General features: G+C 46.4%; 1 protein-coding gene across 1 annotated transcript in view; it reads left to right on the top strand.

The window, feature by feature from the left end:
* The first annotated feature begins 287 nt into the window (after positions 1-287).
* Positions 288-24,315, top strand: part of CDH3 (cadherin 3) — a 46,685-nt gene continuing 22,657 nt past the window's right edge. The window contains exons 1-2 of the mRNA XM_080828222.1: positions 288-412; positions 610-730. Of these exons, the coding sequence (XP_080684348.1) occupies positions 359-412; positions 610-730 (175 nt within the window). The 5' untranslated portion in view covers positions 288-358. The remainder of the gene's footprint in view (positions 413-609; positions 731-24,315) is intronic.

Genomic DNA, 24,315 nt, shown 5'->3' with positions numbered 1-24,315 from the left:
GGGGAGCGGGGTGGTTTTTGTTCTGTTTTTTTACCTCGAACCCAGAATCTGTGAGACACAGCCTGGGTCCCTGCGGGTAGCAGTTCCGGAAACGCCCGTGGGCATTTCAGAATTGCTGCATTAACACGAATACAGGCGGGTATCGTGGGCGTCTCAACCACGCCCGCGGGGGGCCCCACCTGCGAGGGGGCGGACCTGCGGCGCCGGACCAATCAGCACCCAGCTGCGCTCACCTGGCCCCCACCCCCACCCCCACCCCGCTAGCGCCACCGGGCTGAGGCGCTCAAAGGCACGGGGAAAGCTTAGCGAAGCACTGTCCCGCGGAGGCTGCCGCTTATTCGTCCTTCGTTCTCCAGCTATGGAGCTCCCTAGTGGGCTTCTCGCATCCCTCCTCCTCGTCCTCCTCTTTAAGGTACTCCACTGCCTTGCCCCGGCCCGAGCGGTCCAGCTGGGCGGGTCCGCACGCGTCGGCGGCGTCGAGGAGAGAGAGTTGCTGGGCTACTTGCGGCCAAGGTGGCGGAGCAGAGCCCCGTGAGGAATATCGGGCCGGGTATGCAGAATCGGGCACGCCTGTGACCCAGCCGTTCCCCTTTTCCCCTCTTCCCTCAGGCGCAGGTTTGCTGGCTGCCTTGCGTGGCCTCCGAGCCGTGCGGGGCGGGCTTCGGGGAAGCTGAAGTGACGCTGGTGGCTGAAGGCGCCAAAGTGGATCTGGGCCAGGTGCAGAGCAAAGGTAAGACCTTCCTCGAGGTATCCCGATGGAACCGCGGGGCCCGAGGGTCGCACGTGGGCTGCTCCAGTGGCCCGCGCGAGGGGTGCCCAGGCTAGGGCAGGGGAATTTCTGGCGCCGCTGCCTCCGCCTCGGGTTTGGAGAAGGAGCGGAAAGCATCTCGGGGGTTAGCGTGGGGGTGGATGGCGGACAGAGAAGGATGGAGAGCACAGCGCCGTCTGACCTGCAGCTCCTCCTTGCCCCGCTGCGGCGGCTTACCTAGACCTCCTTCGGGGTGCGGGGCGGCTGAGTTCCTCACCCAGCCCGGACGTGGGAAGCTCTCCCCCACTGGCCCCCGCAAAGGAATGCGTCGTCCACATTCCTCCCCCAACCCCCGCGCAGGTGTGGGGATGAGCCGTGCCCCGGGCAGCCCCCTGCGCCCCTCTCGGGCCCCCTTTGTGTACCGTGCTTTGTGTCTCCGACAGACAGACCGGGTCTGTTTCTCTTCTTCGCGCTCCCTTCCCCCGCCCCCCCCTTCTTCCCCGGCAGCTGGAATGCACTCTTAACCCTGCCCTTCCCGGAGGGCCTGCGCCCCTGCAGCGCGTGGAAACTGGGTCTGGCACACCTGGGCTGGGGCCATCACGCAGTGGGACACCCCTGCCCCCCACCCCCAACTTGGGACTGGAATGTTGGGGGAGTGAGGAGGGGGTCTCAAGCCGGAAGGTCTTGAGCTGAGGGTGCGGTGGATGGGAGATCAAAGAACATTTTTGATCACTTAGTATACTAGTCCCCCCCTCCGCCAAAGTTGAAAATCTTGAGAGCAGGGAGTCATTTTGGTGCGGAGAACCAGTGCGTTATGAGACCTGAGCAGCTGCGGGCTGATGGGGGCTTCTTTTCCCTCCATCCAAGACGGGACAATGGGGGGTTTCTACACCCATCAAACCCAAGTTCTTAAACAGAGGTGTAACCCAGGATCCTTGGGTCAGGGTTCCAGCGGATCCCTAACCTGTGAAAATTGTTTAAGAACTTGTGTGTGCATTTTTCTGGGAAGGGGATCTACAGTTTAGGTGGCTTTCAAAACAATTAAGAACCTTTGCCACCTAGCCTATTTCTAATGCCTTCATCAGCATACCCCTCACCCCAGGTACAAATTACCAGTTTGAATGTAGAAGTACTAATGCCTAGGGGACAGAATGGCTCTCCTTTGTTCCTTCACAAGAGGACTGGGGTCTGGAGTCTGTGGGAGACTTTTTTCCCCCTTTTCCCAAACAACCTTGCAGATTGACAAAACAATTAACACCCTGGCTAGGCCAGGCTCCTTAAACTCTGGGCTGTAGGGAGCCAAGCAAAGGCATTAAGAAGCCATGCCTCATAAACTTTAAATTCTTGCACATGGGTTTATTACTGACTGGCTAACAAACTGCAACTCAGCCAACCTGTAAAAATGTTAACTTGGGCAGGGCCCCAACTCCAATTCCGGCTCCCTGAGGAAGCTTTATTGCTAACCAGACCTCTGCCAAATCTGTACTCCTCCCCGGCATTGTCAAGTTCTCCCGACTTCAGTCTCATGGCTTTTGAGTGTTGATTGTGCCGTATCTTTCTTACCGAAGCAAGAAATATCAGATTAACTGTCACTTCGCTAAGCTTGGGGTTGTTGGGGGGAAGCAGTGATCAGGTTTTCAATTTCACCGTCCGGTTGGCAAGTGTTTCCTGGTGATGTCAGGCATTTTAAACCTTTTGAGAAAATTCTGCTTTCTTGGATGTCTGCTTTATGGTTGTGAAAATGGTGGGTTCATGCCAGGAGCACACCTGGGTTATAAAACAAAGGGTGGGTTAATGTGCTTAGCTAACCTTGAGCCTCCCCGCAACATGACTGGTTCTTACAGTAGTTTTCCTGTGAAGTAGGCTGCTGCCTTCTTTCTTAAGTAAAAGCAGGTTTCTGGGTCCAATGGGTTCCAATAAACTGACAAACCCTAACAAAAAATACTGATATTTCTCTTCTTAGTCCTCAGCTGCTGACATCTTTCTACCTCCCCACCTCCATCCCAGCTCTGTGTCCTCAGTGCACAGAATGGATCCAGCCACGTTGAAAGGGTTATCCTGAGGGTACATACAAACTCGAGTTTGGCCAAGCAGCCAAGTTTTCTCAGTGCGAAAGAACAATTGCCCCTGTTGTTCGCCCCTGGGTTATGAATATCACAGGTGTCTATGAAGTTGAGCTCAAAGAAATTATCTGATATAATTAATACCTTGTTTGCATGTGCACTTTGCTCTTCAAAGCACTTCCACAACTCTGAGCTTGCTTTGTCCTCCTGACACTCTCTTGAAGCTGGTAAGGTAACTATTAAACAGCTTGAGCTCTTAATCTCAGAGGTGGTACTTCAGAAAGCCTGTAACCCAGCTCTGCTGGAGGTTTCAAAGGTAGAGACACAGAAGCAGCTTAATGGATTCAATTTTGTAGGCTGAATAGCTCAGGAGCTACCTTGAGGGTCACAAACATGACTTTTACCTTTGGGTTTAGTTCTGGACCAGATACTTCACAGGACGCCCAGAAGGTATTTGCATGAATCCTGACAATCTTGTGAAGGTCTGCCTGTTTTACACATGAAGCCTGAGTGGTTGTGGCTTCACAGAGGCATTACTACTGGAACCAGCTGGGACTTGAATAGAAGTTTGTGATTCCTAAGTTCTGTGACCTTTTTTACTACCAGAAAGTGGGAGGTGGAGGAAAGGAAGTGGAGTGTTGGAGCGCCAGATCCCACAGACACCAACAGCAACCCCTGTCCAAAGAGCAATTTGTCATTTATTCATTCTTATCATAAGGTTTTCCAGAAACATTCCTGTAGGGAAACTGGCTTAGATACAGTCTCTCGGTGTCCTAGTGATGGGGCTTGGGTCAAGTGATGCTGGGCTTGCCTCCACCGAGGACAAGAGGTTAATCAAGGGAGGCAGAGCTGGAATGTTCCCCCACCACCACCACAACTGCATGGTCTGTGGGGCTGCCTTCAAGTGTGGTCTGGAAGCAAAGACAAAGAAGAGGTGGGAGGAGGGAATTTGCATGGTATTAGGACAGTGATTAAAAGTGATTGACCCAACGTGGTCATACATCCTTAATGGTGGACAGTTGAGAGAGGCAGCTTAATTACAGTAAAAAATCCATTACTTCATTATGGGCCCTCAGCAGGTTCAACTCACCCTTAGTCACTGTTTCAGTAAGATTAAAGCTAACCCACATTAGCTTTGGTAGGTAACTTCAAAGTTTCAGTAATGAATTTGCGCATGAATTAACTTCAACATGAATTTGCCTATTTCAATTTGTGTAAAAATTGCCTTTTGTTTTGGGGCCTCCATTCTGGGCCATGCCCTCTATATTTTATTCTTTCAGTAAACATATATTTAGCATCATGCAGTGTTCTAGACCTACAGCTAAAGCAATGGACAAAACCAAGTTCCTGCCCTTGGGGAGCTGATAGTCTAATATTTTTTTATGGTTATAATCATCTTGCGAAGCAGGTGGTGGTAACTCTCCTTTGCTGTGAACGGGGATAAGCAACTTGGCGTGAGGTCGCTGGGGCCGTCAGGACTGAGGCCAGGATTTTACTTTATTTTAATTTTCAGCTGTTTTTTAAAGTAATTTCTATACCCAGCATGGGGCTCAAACTCAACCTCAAGATCAGGAGTCGTATGCTCTACTGACTGAACCTCTCAGTTACCCCCCAAGGCCAGGATTTTAAATCCAGGGGGATTCCTCGGTGCCCAGTAAATCTGCCTCAGTAATGAATATTTGGAAACTGGGGCTGGGGCTTTGAGCCCTGGCTGGCTGCCTTCCTGGCTCAGCAGTGGACTAGGGGTTGGTTGCTGAAGCCTGTTGCACATCACCGTTAGCTTGTGCCTGGGGAGCAGGTCCCAAACCTCTCATCTCCCCACCTCCTCACATGGCACTCTGTTCCTAGGTTACCCAGTACAGGGTGCCCTCACCTCCCTGCCGTGGGTAAGGAAGGCATTGCTTACTGAGTTTCTAGGGCTGGAAACTATAGCTCTGCACAGCATTTGGAGGATAATGGAGGAGGAGGGAGAGGAGGACCTTCCCTGCCCAAATCAGTTGAAGCTTTAGTTCTGAGGCTGGATTGTCTCCATTCAGAGAATCACTGTTATTAAAGAATAACATATATGGAGGAAAGTGCCCAAATGATAAGTGATTAATTATTAATTATTAATTAGTGCTCAATGATTGCCAGAGATGTGAAATACCCATGTACCTGTACCTAGATCAAGAAACAGCATTACTGGGGAGCCTATTTGGCTCAGTCAGTTAAGCATCTGACTCTTGATCTCAGCCTAGGTCTTTTTTTTTTTAAAGATTTTATTTATTTATTTGATAGAGATTACAAGTAGGCAGAGAGAGAGGAGGAAGCAGGCTTCCCGCTGAGCAGAGAGCCCGATGCGGGGTTCGATCCCAGGATCCTGGGATCATGACCTGAGCCGAAGGCAGAGGTTTAACCCACTGAGCCACCCAGGCGCCCCTCAGCCTAGGTCTTGATGTCAGGGTCATGAGTTCAAGTCCCATGTTGGGTTCCACGCTAGGTGTGGAGATTAGTTAAACACAAACAAACAAACAAACAAAACAGCATTACCAGCACCTCAGATGCCCCTTCCTTCCCATTCTCTATCCTCCCCACCAAGAAAAGCGCTATCTTGACTTCTTATACCATAGATTAATTTGCCCATATTTGAATTTTATGTAAAAGAATCATATATCCTCTTGGGTCATTGTACCTTGTAAGATTCTTCCATATTTCTGGAGGTACTTGTAGTTGATTATCAGTGTCCTGTAGCATTCCATTATGTGATGATTCTTCTACTGATGGGTATTTGAGGAGTTCCAGATTTTTTGGTTATTATGACTAGTGCTGCTTGAAGATTATTGTTCCAGTCTTTTGATGAGGAGTCTTGGTGTACACTGTCTGTTAGGTACATACCTGGGAGCATAATTGCTGGGTTAACTGAGGATTACCTGACAATCTCAGTACTAGGGCTGTGTACTGAGGAGTCAGCTTTTGTCCGTCTTGAAGGAGTGGAATCTCTTCTAGATTCTACCATCCCCTCCTCCAACAGTGTCCTCGCCAGACCCCTTCTGGATTCTTGATTTTCAAGAGACAGCAAGTCTTTATTTTGTCTTTGGTTACATCCTTTGTGTTGGGAGAGAAATCCTTCCCCTTTAATTGTCCTTAAGCCAATCCTTATTATTTTCCCGCCAAATAAAAAGGCAATCTGGAAATGGACCTGAATTTCTTAGGTGAGGTCTTCTTCGTGGGTCATTTTTATCCTGGACAGTGTGTGCGTGGGGAGCAGCCTCCTCAAATGGACAGGGTAGTCAAGTCCTCTCTCATTATGGAGGCAATGAGGTGTCTGAGACCCAAGGACAAGTTGACTGGTCATGAAGCCAACAAATGTCAGAGTACCTACTGGGTGTGAGATGTTCAGAGACGACAAAGACTCATAGCTCGTTAATGTCAGTGAACTCCCCAGCTAGAGGAGGAAGCAGATCAGCCACCAGGAATTTTAATTGCGAATCTGACTTTGAACAGATATTTACTGAGCACCTACCAAGTGCCAGAAACTGTTGTTCTAAGTTCTTCGGTTATGTTGGTGAGCAAAACGTGCCCAGAACCCAGTCTTCATGGGCCATTTACCTGCTGGTGGAGGAAGACAGACAAAATGAGTTGTGTGTGTATGTGTATAATGTAGTATATATAACACAGTATATATAATAAGTGTATAGATACTATATGGTATATATACAGTATATGTTCTCTATATATAATATATAACATGTTGTATATTCACATGATCTGAGCGGAAGGTAGAGAGAAAAAAATATGGAGGCACATAGGAGGGCTGCCAACATATTCTTAGGGGGACTTGAAGGAATTGATGTCCAAGCTGAAGGCTGGGGAAGAATGACGCAAGGGAGTTGGAGCCGGAGAGTTAGCAAAAGGGTGTTCCTGGCAAGGGAACAGTATTGGGGCCAGGAACTTAAATATGTTTAGTTTGGTTGGACCATGGAGTGTAAGGTGGGAAGAGGCAAAAGGCAGGGTCCAGTCCAGCTTGGAGTCTGTCCCACCCCATCAGAGAGGCAGTAAGGTGTCTGGGAAGGGCAGATGGGGCTGAAGTCCCCATTATGCTCTCCTGGAGGCCAGCGTCTCTGAAGTCTCCTCTGGAAACTGGACCCTGGGCTCCACCTCCATCATCCCCCATTCTTGCCTCCCCTTCCCAGCTTTCCCCAGACCCAAGAATGTTGTAAGTCTCAGTCAAATTTTCCCCCTCATTTCACTTAGTTACCTGTCATTGCCAGGCATCAGGGCTACCCATCAAGGAAGGGCTTCCAAACAAACAACAACAACAACAAAGCAACCTAAATACCATTTACCAAGAGCTTACTGAGTTCTAGAGACTACACTATGTACTTTATGTAATAAGCCCTTTTAATCCTCCTAAAAGCCACCCCTCCCCACCGTGGGGGGACGGGTGTTGAATTGGCTTCATTTAACTGAATAGGAAACCCAGGCTTGCAACTCTGCAACCTATCCAAGGTCACCCAGATAGTAAATTGTGGAATTAGGATTTGAACCCAGGTTGGTCTCCCTAGGTGTGAGATACTAACCACACTCCTAAGTATTAGAGACGGGACCACGTTGTGAGTCCTGGCCCACAGCCAAGCTAGAGGGAGATTGGAAATAGTTAACTTCTGACCCAAGGGCTTTGAATTCCTGTTCCCTCCACAGGCCTCTGTTAATCACCAGGAGCTGGAGTTTGGGGGAGGGGGCATTTCTATCCAGGACCCCTGGCCTCCTCTTTAGGATGTGGGGGGATAGGGCTGGTTCAGATACCAGGCCTGATAGCGCTCTCACTGACAGTTCTCAGCAGAGAATCTGCTTCTGGCTGGTTATCTTCTACTTCTCTGCATCCCCACCCCCACCTTCCTGCCCCCTCCCCTGCCCTCAAGGACTCCCCCAACCTTGTTCAGAGTGGAGGAGCTTGATACACTCTGCCTTTCTCCCCTCGCCTCAGCCAGAGCTGGTCACCCTTCCCGTTTTGGGTCACTAGAGCGTCAGTGGTCTGCAAATCCCTCAAGCTGACAGAATCCTCTCCAGGCTATGGCAGCCGTGATCCTGCTGGACTTCCGGGGTGCTGGGATGCTGCTGTTCTCTCAGTAAACCAAAATGCCTTATCCTGGAAAGAGAGCAGACAGACATCTCCCTTTTTCCCCATACCTCACCTTGGAACTCACAACTCTGACTCTTCTGCTCTCTGACATCTGGGGAGAGGGCCTCAGAGCCAGGAGGTGGGCAAGCTGGTGGCTTCTTTCCCTTCGTGAGCGCCTCCGAGGCTACACAGAACCCCAGCGAGGGGAGATCTGTTCTCCACCAAACCCCAAGGCTTGATCTCAAGGGCTGGATGGGGAGATGGGGCCAAGGAGGCACAGTCCCAGGCTTTCCCTTTCCCTCTCAGCCCCAGAGCTCCAGTTTTTGCTTAAGAGCACGTAAGTTTAGGTCTGTGTTACAGCTCTCTTACCAAGAAAACTTAAACCTGCATCGGAGGCTAGAAGTAGGTTGATCTGGCCCAGAGTTCTGATCTCAGGGTCTCACATCAGCTTGAGGAAGTCTTTGCTCCCCTGGAATTCTCTGTGTACAAGATGCATATGTATTTTTCTGAGAAGGTTCTGACCCCTAATTTGGGAAACCTAGCCTATTCCTTGCTGTCTCCCCAACCCCTTCCCTGTCCCCAGCTCAGGTGCATTCAGTTCTTCAGAATCTTAACAAACCCAGCTCGGGGCACATGCCTGATGGCAGACATCTGGGCAGTGGGAAATGGGGTTCTCAGCCTGGTTTCTCAACCCAACCTATGTGGCCTGAGGCAAGTCACTCTGCTCCCAGCTCCTCAGCAATGAGGCTCTAACTCTGTCCTGTGTGTGAGACATGCCTTCATGTCTGTGGAGCTCCAAGGAGGTGGACTGCTGGTTGGTCACTAACAGGGCAGGACTGGAGTGCTCTGATCCTCTTTTGGGTGTCTTGCTTAAGGCTGGCTGCCTTCTCACAACGAGTCCCATCTTGTTGTAGCTTCAGGCCGAGAGGAAAGACAGCTCCTTGTGGGCTCCTCATACACAAGCCAGAACAAGATGCGGGCCCACACCCTGCCCTCTCCTTGTGGAGTCTGCCCAAGCTGGGGCTTCCCACCAGGGCTGCTTGACCTGTAATTTTCTTGTCTTTTATGGTCTTTTTCCGCTTCCAGAATGCTCCTGCATTCTCCAGCAGGGACTCAACTACACTCCAACTGGTTTACTGGTCTTTAGCCCCTGAGTCAGTAGTTTGCAAGCTTGGCTGAGTACCAGGCTTGCCTAGGGAGTTTTTTATTTCTATCACATCCCCCTCCAGAGGTACTACTGATAATTGTTTATGTAGGGTTGGGATGGTTGGTTGGAATTTTACATTAATACTTGAATACATGTTCACTGTAAAAGACCCTGTTTTTCGATAAAATATGTAACGCTTAGTATGTGACAGGTACAGCTCTTAGCATTTTATATGTATTAGCATGTTTAATCATCATAATACCTCTTGGAGTCGGTAGTATTATTATCCCCATTTTCCAGATGAGAAAAGAGACCAGAGAGGTTAAGTAACTTGCCCAAGATCACACAGCTGATAAACAGCTTGGATTCAGATCTGAGCAACCCAAGCTTTAAGCACTGAACTCCACTGCCTCTGAACAGAACCAAATCAGAAACACAGGAAAGTTTTTCTCTTCCTCAGTTCTCCTACCTAAGGATAAGCACATCCAGTGGTTTAATGTGAATCTTTGTGGACCTTTTTCTTGACAAGAAATTTATGTGTGCATTCAGGAATTTTTAAAACAAGAATTGGGCTATGTCAAACATATAAACATTGTAACTTGCTTTTTTAACTTAATGAATCACAGGCATCTTTCTCCATATTGTTAAGTACACATCTATCTTGTTTTTAACAGTCTTCTATATGGTGAATATACTATTATTTATTTAGCTCAGCCCTTGTTTTTATCTTTTACAGATGTGGAAGTGGGGAGGAGTTAACATAAAAATTGTAAAGTGTTTGGATTTTCAGAAACCTAACTATCAGGAATCACCTTATTAGGAAAGACTGTTGTAGAAGGATGATCACATGAATTGTTCATCTTAACCCCATTCACATAAATTAAACTTTTCTGTTTGAATAATACCTTTAAGATGACAGGCTTTGCAGTAAAGTTAATAAGGTTACTATGCCATTTAAAAACCATTAGTTTTGGGGCGCCTGGGTGGCTCAGTGGGATAAGCGCCAGACTCTTGGTTTCTGCTCATGTCATAATCTCAGGGTTGGAAATACGAGCCCCATGTGCACTCTCTGCTCAGCAGGGAATCTGTTTCTCACCTCTTCCTCTCTCTCAAATAAATAAATCTTAAAAAAACATTAGTTTTCTCAGTAACCATTGTTTGATGACTTAATTATCTGATTGTCTCAGAAGCATTTGAAGTCATCAAAAATTGAAAAAATGTAAACTGCTTAACTCATAAGTAAACTGAAATCTCAGTGCTTGCATCATTTTCCTTGGGTGTTGAGAGTTTGAAAATGTGACATTCGGTCAAAGCAAAAATGGAAATTTTCTCAGCTTTTTAGATGTCAAAATCTAGTTAGCAAGCATTTTGCTGAAGAAAAGTTGATTTCCATTTTTTTTTTTTCTAAGATTTTATTTGTCAGAGAGAGACTCAGCATAAGCAGGGGGAGCAGCAGGCAGATGGGGAGGCAGGCTCCCCACTGGAGCCTGATATGGGACCAGATCCGAGAACTGTGGGATTATGACCTGAGCTGAAGACAGACACTTAACCGACTGAGTCACCTAGGTGACCCAGTTTCCATTTTTTAAAATATATATTTATTTATTAACAGAGACAGGGAGAGAAGGAACACAAGCAGGAAGAGGCAGAGAGGAAAAAACAGGCCTCCTGCTGAGCAGGGAGGCTGACATGGGGCTCCATCCCAGGATCCTGGGATCATGACCTGAGCTTAATGACTGAGCCACCCAGGTACCCCCAGGTTTCCATTCTTGAAGAGGATATTCATTTATGATCTTCTTTTCTTCCAAGCAGTGCTTATGGGCTTTTTCTTAAACCCAAATAGCGCTGTAATAAGCAGTATTGTAGAGGGCAGTTGCATGATTTAAAAGATTCTTGAAAACCTCAAATAATTCATAACTCCCATGATTAAAGACTTATGTTCTCATGTGAATATATGTGAACTGTATGTATTTGGGGTAGAGAAGCTAGAGCGGTGCTTACAGTTCACTAGTCTCTACAGCTGTGAAATTATGTGACTTTACATTATTTGGGAGATTGGCTCTTCAAACTTTGCATACAAAGTGCAACTTGAATATTTATGGCACCATTTTAAATTTCTACAATTGAAATTTGCGTAAGGTATAAGTACATTATAATGTGTAGAGTGCCTGAGCTGGAGTTGCAGAGTGCCTTGGTTAAGTCTGTCTAACTAGCTGTGGAAAACTTGGTTAAGTTGCTTAAACTTTACTTAAACAGATTGCTTAAACAGATAAACAGTTAAACAGTTGCTTAAACAGATAAGTTTCCTTATCTGTAAAATAGGGATAATTATGGGGATCTGATAAGGCTCTAGTATGTATTTAATGCATTAGTATATGAAAAAGCATTTAGTAAATAAATAAATGTTTAGGTGTTAGCTGTGGTAAAGTAGCAGTATTCTTACAACGGTAATAGTTTATATACATATTTCTTCAGAATGGAAGCAAAACTGCTGGGTCACAGGACTTTCATATTTGGCTCCACATTATTGAACACCTACTTTGTATCAGGCACGGAGCTAAGTATTGAGATACAGTGATAAGCAAATTCTAACATAGTCTTTGCCTTTGGGCACTATTGAGAATAGTAAGGGAGATAGACAATTAGATAATAACAAGTAAACATACAATTAGAGTTGTAATAAATTATGTGGCAGTTATATAGAGCTTCCCTGAGAAAGTAACTTGCTTTGGGATCTGAAAGATGTTAGGAGTTAAATGGGTAAATTGGAGCAGGAATGTAGAGAGACACTGTTTTGGGGGTGGGCAAAGGTCCTGTGGTAAGGGGTTATGCTGCATTTAAGAAGAGCACTAATGTGGCTAGAGAGTGGAGACAGGGAACTGAGCACATTAAAGATTTTATTTTTTATCCTAAGAACAATGGCACACCATTTATGAGTTTCAAACAAAAAAGTTGGTCATCTCATTTTCTCAAATGTATGATTTGTTGCACTTTAAAAGATCCTTTTTTTTTTTTAATGGAGATTTTTGCACTCACTAAAGCTAAATATGATGTACTAAAGAAGTGGGCGTAGAGATGAAGAGGCATGAATCTTGGTGACTGGGAAAGGGAGTCTAGAGATGATGTTGCTAGCTAACCATATGCCAAGCACTGTGCAAAGTATTAACTCATTTAACTGAGTCAGGTATATTTTAACATCATTCCATTTTATAGGTGAGAAAACAAACTTGCCGAAAGTTGGTGATGGAGCCACAGTTTCATTTCAGCCCAGGTAGTTTGAGCTGCTTCTGGGACTCAGATTTTGGGTTTGAGTAGCTGAGGACATGATAATGTCATTCTCTGGAGACCTTGAAAAAGGATCATATTTGGGCCAAGAGTAAATATCATGGATTTGCTTTTCAACATATTGATTTCAAGATACCTTTAAAACATCCAGGGCAGGGGCACCTGGGTGGCTCAGTGGGTTAAAGCCTCTGCCTTCAGCTCAGGTCATGATCTCAGGGTCCTGGGATCGAGCCCCACATTGGGCTCTCTGCTCAGCAGGGAACCTGCTTCCTCCTCTCTCTGCCTGCCTCTCTGCCTACTTGTGATCTCTATCTGTCAAATAAATAAAATCTTAAAAAAAAAAAAAAAAAAAAAAACCAGGGCACCTGGATGGCTCAGTTGGTTAAGCATCTGCCTCCAGCTCAGGTCATGATCCCAGGGTCCTGGAATCGAGCCCCACTTGGGGCTCCCTGCTCCGTGGGGAGCCTGCTTCTCCCTGTCTCTCTTCTGTTCCCCCTACTTGTGTGTGTGTGCTTTTTCTCTGTGTGTCAAATATAAATAAATCTTAAAAAAAAAAAGTCCAGGGGAAATACTGCATAAACAGACATGACAGATATATGTGTTCAGAAGAAGGATCTGGACATTTGAAATCTTGATAATATCTTTTGAAGTGCCCTCAAAAAGCCATTCCAGGGGCGCCTGGGTGGCTCAGTGGGTTAAAGCCTCTGCCTTCGGCTCAGGTCATGATCCCAGAGTCCTGGAATCGAGCCCTGCATCAGGCTCTCTGCTCAGCAGGGAGCCTGCTTCCTCCTCTCTCTCTGCCTGCCTCTCTGCCTACTTGTGATCTCTATCTGTCAAATAAATAAGTAAAATCTCAAAAAAAAAAAAAAGCCATTCCAATTTAACTACTTTGGAGAAATAAATGAGACAACTAGAAGCTTTTAAAAACCAGTAAACTGGCTCCCTGAGATCATCTTCGGAAACTGATTCAGAAGTGATGGGTGGGCTGGAAATAGGATATCTGGGTTTTTTAAAAAGTTCTCCAGGTGAATCATTCAGCTTTGTTTGGGAACCAATGCTTTTACCCAACAGACCCTTAATTGCTATCCCAGATATCCCAGGGTGATCACTAGGATCTCTGTTCTGGTATGGTCTTGGAGGGTGGGAATCCGCAAGCCAAGCAGCACACCTCATGCTGAACTTTGAGTCAGCCCTATTCCAAACTCCCAGGGTGCTGTGGAGTAAGCCCGGCTTGGGTTTTCCCCTGAGGATTATAAGGGAGGACACGGCTCCCAAGGGGAAGGAGGAACCTGAGTAATGCAGTTCTTTGCAAAAAGTTTTCAACAGAGAGGCAAAAAGAAATCCCCCAGAAAGAACTGCTTTCTCCTCAACAACATGGGGTTATATAACTTTTCTAGTAAAGGGGGAAGGGGATCTCAACATCCCATTCTGATAGCAGATCGAATACATTTTATGGGAAAACTGGAAGAAAGGCAGAATGGAAGCCCACCATCCAGAGAGGACCTCTGTCATTTCTTTCTTTTTTTTAATTTATTTTATTATTATTATTATTATTATTTATTTCTTTTTTAAGAGTTTCTTTATTTATTTGAGAGAGAGAGAGAGAGAGAAAACGAGCAGGGGGGAAGGGCAGAGGGAGAGGCAGGCTCCCCACCGAGCAGGGATCCCAACTCAGGACTCCATCCCGGGACCCCTGGGATCATGACCTGAGCTGAAGGCAGATGCTTAATGGACTGAGCCACCCAGGCGCCCCCCTCTGTAGTTTCAAATGAACATTTTCACTAGATCTTTCCCGGCCATTTCCCTAACCAAGTGTTCGTTGACTGATCTGAGGGGGAGGGCCGGAGTTCACTGCTTCAGGGCTCCCCCTCCAGTCCTGCTCTCCTAACGGTCCAGCTTCTTGGGCTCTGTGCTAAGGGCCTCTGAAGCCTCACAGGCTCCGTCTGCTGGAAGATCCAGGTCCAGAGTGCGCTGCTCTGAGCGGGGCCATGCGGCAGGTATAGTGACACTCGGCTGGAGTCATGCTATGTGAAGCCACTGCTGCACTGCCGGCCCCTTATGAATGCCTTCCACCAAGCCTTCGGCTCCAGCACCGTGCTTGACTCCTCGGCGTGCCCGGAAGAAAGGTGATCTGGTGGTGATGAGTCATCACAAACACCTCCATGGCAGTGAGTCCGCTAGCTCTGCTCTCAGCTTTGGGAGAACAGAGTCTGGGTCCTCTGAGGACAGCCGTGCAGGGGCCTCAAGAGCCTTATCTCCCAGCAAGGGCACTAACGGCCTTCTGGGTCAGTGAACCCCTTGGCTTCCCAGCCTGCCGCGTGGACTCCCCGTGCCCTGCCCTCCCCACAAGCGCCAGCATCCTTCCCGCCCACTCCCTCTCCACGTAGAGCGCGTTAGTCTAGGTCTTGCTCGCCGTCGTGGGTATCTTCTCCCTCTGGGATTGTTGGTTCTAGGGAAAGCTAGGCCACCTTCCTGGTGCCAGGGCTCAGCCCCATTCTCTTTCTGTCTTTGTCTTTTCAACCCCCTTCTCCCTGCTCTCTTTTATAAGTATAAAAATATTAATATTTTATGTTTTGTCTGTAAATGACTGTTTTGTGGGCTCCCTGGCTCAGGCAGAGGAGCATGCAACTCTTGATCTTGGGGTTGTGAGTTCATTCCCTTGTTGGGTGTAGAGATTACTAAAAATAAACTTTTATAAATAAGTAAATGGCTGTTTTGTGACCTGGCCTTTTTTTTTTTCCCCCTTCTCAGCAGAGCAGTTTTTCCTTGATAGATTTTCTTTTTCTTTTTCAAATATTTATTCATCCAAGTAATCTCTACACACAACATGGAGCTCAGACTCAGGACCCTGAGATCAAGAGTTGCATGCTCTTTGGACTGAGCTAGCCAGGTGCGCCTATAGGTTTTCTTTTTTGATATTTATTTGTTTGTTTAATTAAAAGATTTTAGTTATTATTTGACAGAGAGAGAGAGATCACAAGCAGGCAGAGAGAGAGAGGGGGAAACAGGCTCCCTGCTGAGCAGAGAGCCCGATGCGGGGCTTGATCCCAGGAGATCATGACCTGAGCTGAAGGTAGAGGCTTAACCCACTGAGCCACCCAGGTGCCCCTCTTTTATGATATTTAATGCTGTATATGAGATGTTTGAGTGGCAGTAGCACACGTAATAATTTTTTTGAAAGTTAACTTGTTGCGACTGACTTATTTTTTTAATACAGTGTCAGCAATAGTTACGGATATCCTTCCTGTTATGGTTTTGTCCTGTCTGGAATGACTTTCTGGCACAATTCCTGGGTCACCTGGCTTGTTTAAGGTTTCTTGATTGTCTGAAAGGTGCCAATTCACACTCCCCCACCCCCTGACAGTATATAGCAGCACCTGTTTCCAAAGTATTCCACAACACCATTCTTTTAATTTGTATTTTAGTGAACTATTTTCCTATATGTAGTTTTACTTGGGAAAATGCCAGAATCTTCTTTTAAGGCAGTTTTGTATACTTACCCAAGCAACTTGTGATCCCAGCCCATTAACAGAAGGTGGTAGTAGTTATAAGCATGTGTTTGTTTGCTTTTTGAGCTAGATGTATCCCTAAGCCAAGCCAGAATGAGACTTGTCTCTCTTGCATCCCCCACAAGCTACCTTTTGGCCACAATACTTTTAAAACTGATAATATTCTTCCCTTCTAGGTTTTGTTTTTTTAAGATTTTATTTATTTATTTTACAGAGAGAGACAGCAAGAGAGGGAACACAAGTAGGGGAAGTGGGAGAGGGAGAAGCAGACTCCCCGCTGTGCAGGGAGCCCCATGCAGTACTCGATCCCAGGACCCTGGGATCATGACTTGAGCCGAAGGTAGACGCTTAATGACTGAGCCACCCAGGCACCCCCCTTCCCTTTTAGTTTAAATGCCCAAAGATCAACAGAGGAACTGGCCAAGACTGATCACTTGAAGGACATTTTATCCCAGAGAGATGAGCGGTTTTATTTTGTCAGAACATCCAGTAAATTTGGACATTGAGACTGTGTAGCACCTCCATGTCGTGGCTGAGAAGACAATCTCCTGCCCTTCAAGGGTGTTCCCTTGGCAGTTGGGAGGTGTCTAGGCAATTCCAACCTTAAGAGCAGGACTAGAATGAGTTCTCATTGCAGTATCCATCAGTTCTTATACGTCTGCTTAAGAAGCTTTCTTTTTTCCAACAGCTGGGGACTTGACTCTTCTCACCCAACTTTTATCATGGTGCCAGTTCTGGATTTGAGGCCAGGCTTGGCAGGATGGTCTTTAGAGAGAGGAGCTTTGAGCACAGGCCAGGGACTCCCACTTCCACTGGATGTCTTTTTAGGTAGTGCAGATACACAGAGCTCTGATTATTATTTCCCTAGAAGCAGTCTCAATTTACTAACTCCCTTCCCCCCAAATATTCTAGGAATTGTGTACTAAGGCTCAGTGCCGAAAGCCATCAATTTATATTATAGCAATACCTAACTCTCCATCAGGTGCATTGGCTTTGTGATTCAGGATCTCTTGAGTCTAAGGCAGTTAGTTAGATGACTTTAAGGTCCCAGGTCCCAGATCTGAACTGTTGCCCCATGTGCTCATCAGTGCTCACAAACTTGCCCCAGAAAAAGTTTGACACAAGCCCATTCGTGCCCCCATGACTTGGGCAAGATGTGTGGCCTTGTGGAGCTAGGCTACAGTCAGGAATGGAAATCAGCTTACTTCACTAGCTGTTAGCAGGTGGGGTAGAAGGGGATGAGTGATGATGAGACCTGGTTTCAGATCAATTTCGTTTTGAAACCATAGTACAACCCAGTGGTGCCAGGAAACATCTAGGAGGAAGTTATCATGATTTGCCCCAGGGCTTACCATTTTATAGCTTCTCTGTGACTCATGGCTTGCAGAAGAAACTGCTCATGTTCCTACAGATGCCTCAGCAAGTTTTCCTGGGCAGTTTAGCTTGTCTTTGAGGGGGCCATCCTCTGCCTCCCCCGTCAGCCGTGGAGCATCCCCTGTAAAACAGTCCTCTCCTAGTGCAGACTGAGCCAGCTCCCTTTTAGGCTCTGTGGTCCTGTGTATCTCCTTCTGGCTTTAGTGCTTCATCCCTCAGGTAAAGCATTTGGCTGTAGCTAACCCCTTGCCCACTTGGAGAGATGGTTTCTCTTTGCTGTAGGGAGAGGCCCAGGGTTAGAATCAGAAACCTAAATTACTCGTGAGTAGGCTAGAGGTGCCTTTCATTGAGGGCTTGCTGTGAGCGAGACCTCGTGCTCACTGCGTACAAGCTTTATCTTATTTAATCCTCCAAATAATCTTAGGACTTAAGTCATAGTAATTCCATTTTCAGATGAGGAAACGGCTTCCATATGCTCACACGATATAGATTTGAGCCCAGGTCTTTTAGACTTTAAATCCCATGCTCTTCTTCATTTACCTGCCTTTAGGATTTGAAATCTGGTCCTACTGCTTCCTACTTAATGGGGCCTCATGTACTTGCCTTCCCTCTCTGAAGCTGCTTTCTGAGGCACTTCAATTCCAGGCAGCCTCTTGTTTTCTGGATTGTCAGAATGGAGGCAGTACTATTCACCTTGCAGGTTATTTTCTAAGGAATTGGATAGGAAAGCACTTAGCTCGGTGTCTCAGGCAGAGTGGGTTAAAGCCTGTTCCTGCCTGCATGACTCATGCCCCTAGGTTGTTTCCTGTATCCAGCTGAATGCAGGTTAGAGCTGGGGGGGCGGGGCCCTCTGATGCAGCTGGGATATGCAGCCAGAGTGCAGGCACGTACACTTGGAGGGCATGACTACTGACTTCTCCTTGATTGCTGGCACTGTCGTCTCTAATAATAGATGGCTAGCCAGTCAACTGCAAGTATGTGGAACCATACGATAATGGAAATGTGCCAGTAACAGGACACTGAAATGTCCTGTGCATTTGACAGAGTGGGGCAGCTTTTGTAGAAAACAGGGAGAGGTTTTCTGGGTTCCTGGCAGCTTTTAGAGTTTGGGGGATTAATGCTTCTGATGGGGGTGGGGGTCAATCCATTAGCCTCTGGCTCTATAACCTGACAGGAAAGGATTGGAGAACTCATAGTCTTCTTGTTAAAGGAAACAACTAACAGACTTACCTGCATGCCCCGCCCCCGCTAGCTGAAGACCTTCCCTTAGGAAGAAGGCTGTTTTGAGAATGGGAAGCAGGACTGTTGATTTTTTTAAAGATTTATTTATTTATTTTAGAGAGCATGAGTGGGAGGGGCAGAGGGAGAAGAAAGGAGACCCTAAAGCCGACATCATGCTGAGTGTGGACCCCCATGTGGGGCTCATTCTCACGACCCTGAGATCACGACCTGAGCTGAAACCAAGAGCCAGACATTTAACTGACCACGCCACCCAGGTGCCCTGGGACTTGTTAATTTTTTTTAACAGTATTTGAATAGCTAATGCATTCAAGCAGGTCAGAATTTAGAAGGATATTCAGTTAAAAAAAATTTTTTTTTTCATCCTTTTTCCCTATCTGCTGGTTTTTCCACCTGTAAGCCTAGTTTTTTGGGTCACCTTCGGGAGGTATTTTTCAAATAACAATTAAAAAAACAAATGTTAGCATGTTAACATAGACTATATTGATCTTTGTCTCTTGTTTAAATTAATTGTATGTCTTAGAAATCTTTCCTTATCAATATGAGCTTCCTCATCATCTATAGCTTGTGTGTGTCTGCGGCTGCATAGGGTTCTCTTGTATAGACAGTGTTGTAATACAGGGTTCATCTATTACTGATGGACATTGGCATTGTCTGGGATTTTGCTATTACAATCAGTGCCTCGTTGAATAGTTCACTAGAAAGGTGATTTTGGAGAGGAGGCAGTACCCCATACAAATTTAAAGGTACATGAGGATAGACACTTGTTTCCTGATGCATCCTAGTTTCTAGAAGAATGTTTGGGGACTTACGAGGTATTCAAGTAGCTCTTGAATCAGCAGCTGTATTGAGGAACCTGGCTTTAGAATCTGAACACCCTGGGTTCTCTCTCCACTTTCGCTCACTAGCTGTGTGACCTTGGGCTGTCTTCACCTCTGAACCTCAGTTTCCTGGTGTGTTGTAAGAGTCTGTGTAAGCTTCTGGGGTTCACAAGTTTGTGGTTTGGGATTTATCTTATTTGATATTCCAGATGGCTCTGTGAGGGACGCCTGGGTGGCTCAGTGGGTTAAAGCCTCTGCCTTTGGCTCAGGTCATGATCTCAGGGTCCTGGGATCGAGCCCCGCATCAGGCTCTCTGCTCAGCAGGGAGCCTGCTTCCTCCTCTCTCTCTGCCTGCCTCTCTGCCTACTTGTGATCTCTCTCTGTGTGTCAAATAAATAAATAAAATCTTAAAAAAAAAAAAAAAAGATGGCTCTGTGAAGTCTAATTTCCATCTTCCAAATGAGAGAACCTAAATTCCTAATAAGTTGGTTCAGTTTCCATGTCAGCATATTGATGTTTCCAACTAAGGGCTTTGGGGAACATTTATTTATTTATTTATTTATTTATTTATTTGACAGAGAGATCACAAGTAGGCAGAGAGGCAGGCAGAGAAAGAGGGGGAGGCAGGCTTCCTGCTGAGCAGAGAGCCCCATGCTGGGCTCGATCCCAGGACCCTGAGACTATGACCTGAGCTGAAAGCAGAGGCTTAACCCACTGAGCCACCCAGGCGCCCCTTTGGGGAACTTTTGTATGCATCCTTAACACACCTTAAGTATGCTGAGTCACCTAAGGAGTCTTAGGTATTCCTTTTAAGCTTTTCTTATTCTTACTACATCAAGGAGCAAGTGTGTTTGGTCCTACTAATCTTGAATTACTCTAAAAGCATGTATCTCTCCTTTTAAACTAAGGGAAAGCAGGCCTCAGGCACAAAACTTGAGCAAACAATTGATTCTGGGACCCACAGAATTCAAGTGCCTTACCCAGGATCACCAAGTAAGTTAATGTCAGTGCCTACAGGGGTCTCTGTGTCCATTAACTGCATCAAGCAGACCCTGACATGCATTCTGTTCATCAGTCCTTTACTTACACTCTCATTTAATCCTCACATCAACCCTGTGAGAGTGTTACTGTCACTTTCCCAAAGTCTAGTGCTTTCCTCCAAGTACCGCACTGCCTCACTGGCCATCTAAAAATCAGACTTTCCATTTCCATAGATGGAGAAGGAGAACAGGAAATGGGAGGTGAGGAAGAGATAAGCAAACAAACTCTTGGGTGTATCAGAGAGACAAAATAACCATAGTGATTAAGACAATGACTCAGGCCATGCAGGTCTGGGTACTGCTTTCTAGCTCCTCTGTTGCCTAGCTATGTAAGTAACTTCAGTGAATTCACTTAATCTCTGTTTCTCGCATTCTAGAAAATGGTCTTAAATCTGCTTCATAGGGTGCTTGGTGAAGATTAAATTAAAAAATTACTTAAATATCAGCTGTTAATAGGAATTCAGGAGGGGAGGGATTCCTGACTCCCGAGAGTGGTACAGGTTGAATTGGTTTGCTGGGTTTTCTGTAACAAAGTAACCCAGACTCAGGGGCTTAAGGAGCAAAAAATAAGGCCTTAGCAGGTTTGGTTTTGTTTGAGGCCCCTCTCCTTAGCTTGTGGATGGCTGTCTTCTCTCCTCCCTCTATAACTGTGTCCAACTCCCTTCTCTTAGAAGGACACTAGCCATCCTGGCTTGGGCCCCACCCTAAGGGCATCATTTTAACTTAGTCACCTCTTTTTTTTTTTTTTTAAGATTTTATTTATTTATTTGACAGACAGAGATCACAAGTAGGCAGAGAGGCAGGCTGAGAGAGAGAGAGAGAGAGAGAGAGAGGAGGAAGCAGGCTCCCTGCTGAGCAGAGAGCCTGATGCGGGACTTGATCCCAGGACCCTGGGATCATGACCTGAGCCGAAAGCAGAGGCTTTAACCCGCTGAGCCACCCAGGTTCCCTTAACTTAGTCACCTCTTTAAAGGCTCTGTCTCCGCATATAGTCACATTTGGAGGTACTGGGGGTTAGGACTCCAATATATGTGGGGAGAACAACACAATTCATATTAAGAGAAAAATCTGACAGAAAAATTTAAAAAAGGAGCTGCTGGTAATCCCACTCATTGGAAATTTTCATTTCCTTCTAGTCTTTTGAAATGTGCATTGTTGCATATGTTTTCTACAGTCTGCTTACTGTCTTTCACTTCATAGCATAAGAACGTCCCTAGATAACTTAAAAACTCTACTATAACTATAATTCTGCATACTTGCATGAATAATCTGTGGAGTAAGCGTTCCACAGATTATTTAACTAGTGCCCTATAGTAAGGTGATTTAACCTTTGCAATACAGCATTTCTGGTCCTTGTAGCCCTCGGGCAAAGCCAGAATCCTCAGAAGATGGGTCTCTACCGCTGTGTGCAGGATGTGAAGGGCAGGGTCACCCTGGGAGTCTTGCTGCCTCCAGGACCCTCTGGAGCTGACTCAGACCTAGATCCCTCCTTCCCCTCCTGCTGGCCAAGCATGTCACAAGCCACCACTCTTCAGTGGGGACCTGGTGTCTAAAGTATCTTCTCCTTGTCACAGGCACATTCCAGCCTTCCCCCACCAGATTCTGCTTCTCTCTGTGAGCTATTGGCTTCTAGCGAGCTGGCACTGGGTTCTGTGGAGCTGAAGGCGCTCTGTATGCCTTTAAGCCTCCCTTCTTCCTCCTTCTGTTCACTGCCCCCTCTCTGGAAGGATGACCTGTGTCTCAACTTCATTCACGTAGGTTAGTTGTGCCTGTTCTTGAACCTCATGTCGACACGGTCCTCTCTCACACCGGGCCTCTTTTTTTAGAAAGATTTTATTTATTTATTTGACAAACAAAGATCACAAGTAGGCAGAGGGCGGTGGGGGGTGGGGTGGAAGCAGGCTCCCTGCTGAGCAGAGAGTCTGATGCAGGATTTGATCCCAGGACCCTAAGATCATGACCCGAGCTGAAGGCAGAGCCTTAACTCCCTGAGCCACCCAGGCACCCCGCACTGGGCCTCTCATTCAGCTGTAGGTTTGTGAGATTCATCCCGGTCATCATCTGTCCTTGTGGCTGATTGATTTTGTTATGTGGATATACCATGGTGTTCCTATCTGTTCTGCCTCGATGGACCTTTGAGCTGTTTCCAGTTTTTCCCTGTTAGAAGCAGTGCCGCTGTGAACATTGTAACACATGCCTTCGGGTGAGTGTGTGTGTGTTGGCTGGGTCTCTACCACGAAGTGGAATTGCTAGGTCTTGGCGAATGTGCATATTTAGCTGTGGTAAATACTACCCAACAGTTTTCCAAAATGACTGTTCCGTTTTACACGCCCACATCAGACTTCTGCTGTTTTTTCTTATTGAAGTAAAATACACATAACATAAAGCTGACCATTTAATCCATCTTAGAGTAAATAATTCAGTGGCGCTCAAGCACATTCACAGTGTTTTGCAACCAGCATCGTAATCCATCTCCAGAACTTTTTAGTCATCCTGAACAGTAACTCTGTCCCCGTTGGACAGTAACTCCGCATCTGCCCGTCTTCAGCCCTGGGATCCTCTAGTCTCCTCTCTCTCTCCGCTGTTCTTGGTACCTCGTATGCACGGGATCCTGCAGCGTTTGTCCTTTTCTGACTGGCTTATTTCACGTACCACGACGTTTGCAAGGGTCGTCCGTATTGTAGCCCATGTCAGAAATGTGTTACTTTTGAAAGCAGAATCGTATTCTGCTGCGTGGATATACCACAGTTTGTTGATCCGTTCATCTCTCGGTGAACACTTGGGTGGTTCGCTCCTCTCAGCTACTGTGAAAAAAGATACTGTGGAAACTAGTGTACAGGTACCTGCGTGTGTTCCTGCTTTCCATTCTTTGGGGTATGCGCCTGGAAAGAGAGCTGCGGGGTCCTGTGGCTGGCTGTGTTTACGTTTTGAGGAGCACCAGACTGTTGCATGGGGACGCTGCACCATTTTCCATTGCCAGTGCCACAGGGTTCCAGTTTTCTTCCTGTCTTGCCAGCACTTGTTATTCCCCACCCCCGCCCCACTTTTTAAAATAGTTTTGGGGGGGCGCCTGGGTGGCTCAGTGGGTTAAAGCCGCTGCCTTTGGCTCAGGTCATGATCCCAGCGTCCTGGGATCGAGCCCCATATCGGGCTCTCTGCTCAACAGGGAGCCTGCTTCCTCCCTTCTCTCTCTGCCCGCCTCTCTGCCTACTTGTGATCTGTCTGTCAAATAAATAAATTTTAATAAATAAAATAAAATAGTTTTGGGGCACCTGGGTGGCTCACTGGGTTAAAGCCTCTGTCTTTGGCGCAGGTCATGGTCTCAGGGTCCTGGGATCGAACCCCACTTCGGGCTCTCCGATCAGCAGGGAGCCTGCTTCCCCCTTCTCTCTCTCTGCCTGCCTATCTGCCTGCTTGTGATCTCTCTGTCAAATAAATAAATAAAATCTTTTAAAAAAATGCTTTAAAATCATTTTCCTAGTAGGTGTGAGGTGGTATTACGTTGAGCTTTGTGCTTGCATTTTCCTAATAACTAATGATTCTGAGCATCTTTTCATAGGCTTATTGGCCATTTGTGTATCTTCTTTGGACAAATGTCTTTCAGTCCTTTGCTTTTTGATGTTGGGTTTTAGGAGCTCTTTCTATATTCTGGATATTTATCATTTAGTATTCTAGTTTTTTTAGGGGCGCCTGGGTGGCTCTGTTGGTTAAGTTGTCCAGCTCTTGGTTTTGGCTCAAGTCATGACTCACGATTATGAGTTTAAGCCTTGCATCGGGCTCCCCTTTGGGCGTGGAGCCTACTTTAAAAAAAGTAGAATTTTACTTTTTAATATTATACTCATATACTGTTTGAATACTTCATCGTGTTCACATTACTTTTGTAGTTAAAAAAAAAAAACAACACAACTCATCTCTTGGGACACCTGGCTGCGTCAGTCGGGAGACCATGCAACTCTTGGTTTTAGGGTTGTGAGTTTGAGTCCCACTG

Source organism: Martes martes (genome assembly GCF_963455335.1).
Source record: "Martes martes genome assembly, chromosome: 17".
Lineage (NCBI taxonomy): Eukaryota > Metazoa > Chordata > Mammalia > Carnivora > Mustelidae > Martes > Martes martes.
This window is presented reverse-complemented; position numbering and strand designations above follow the sequence as displayed.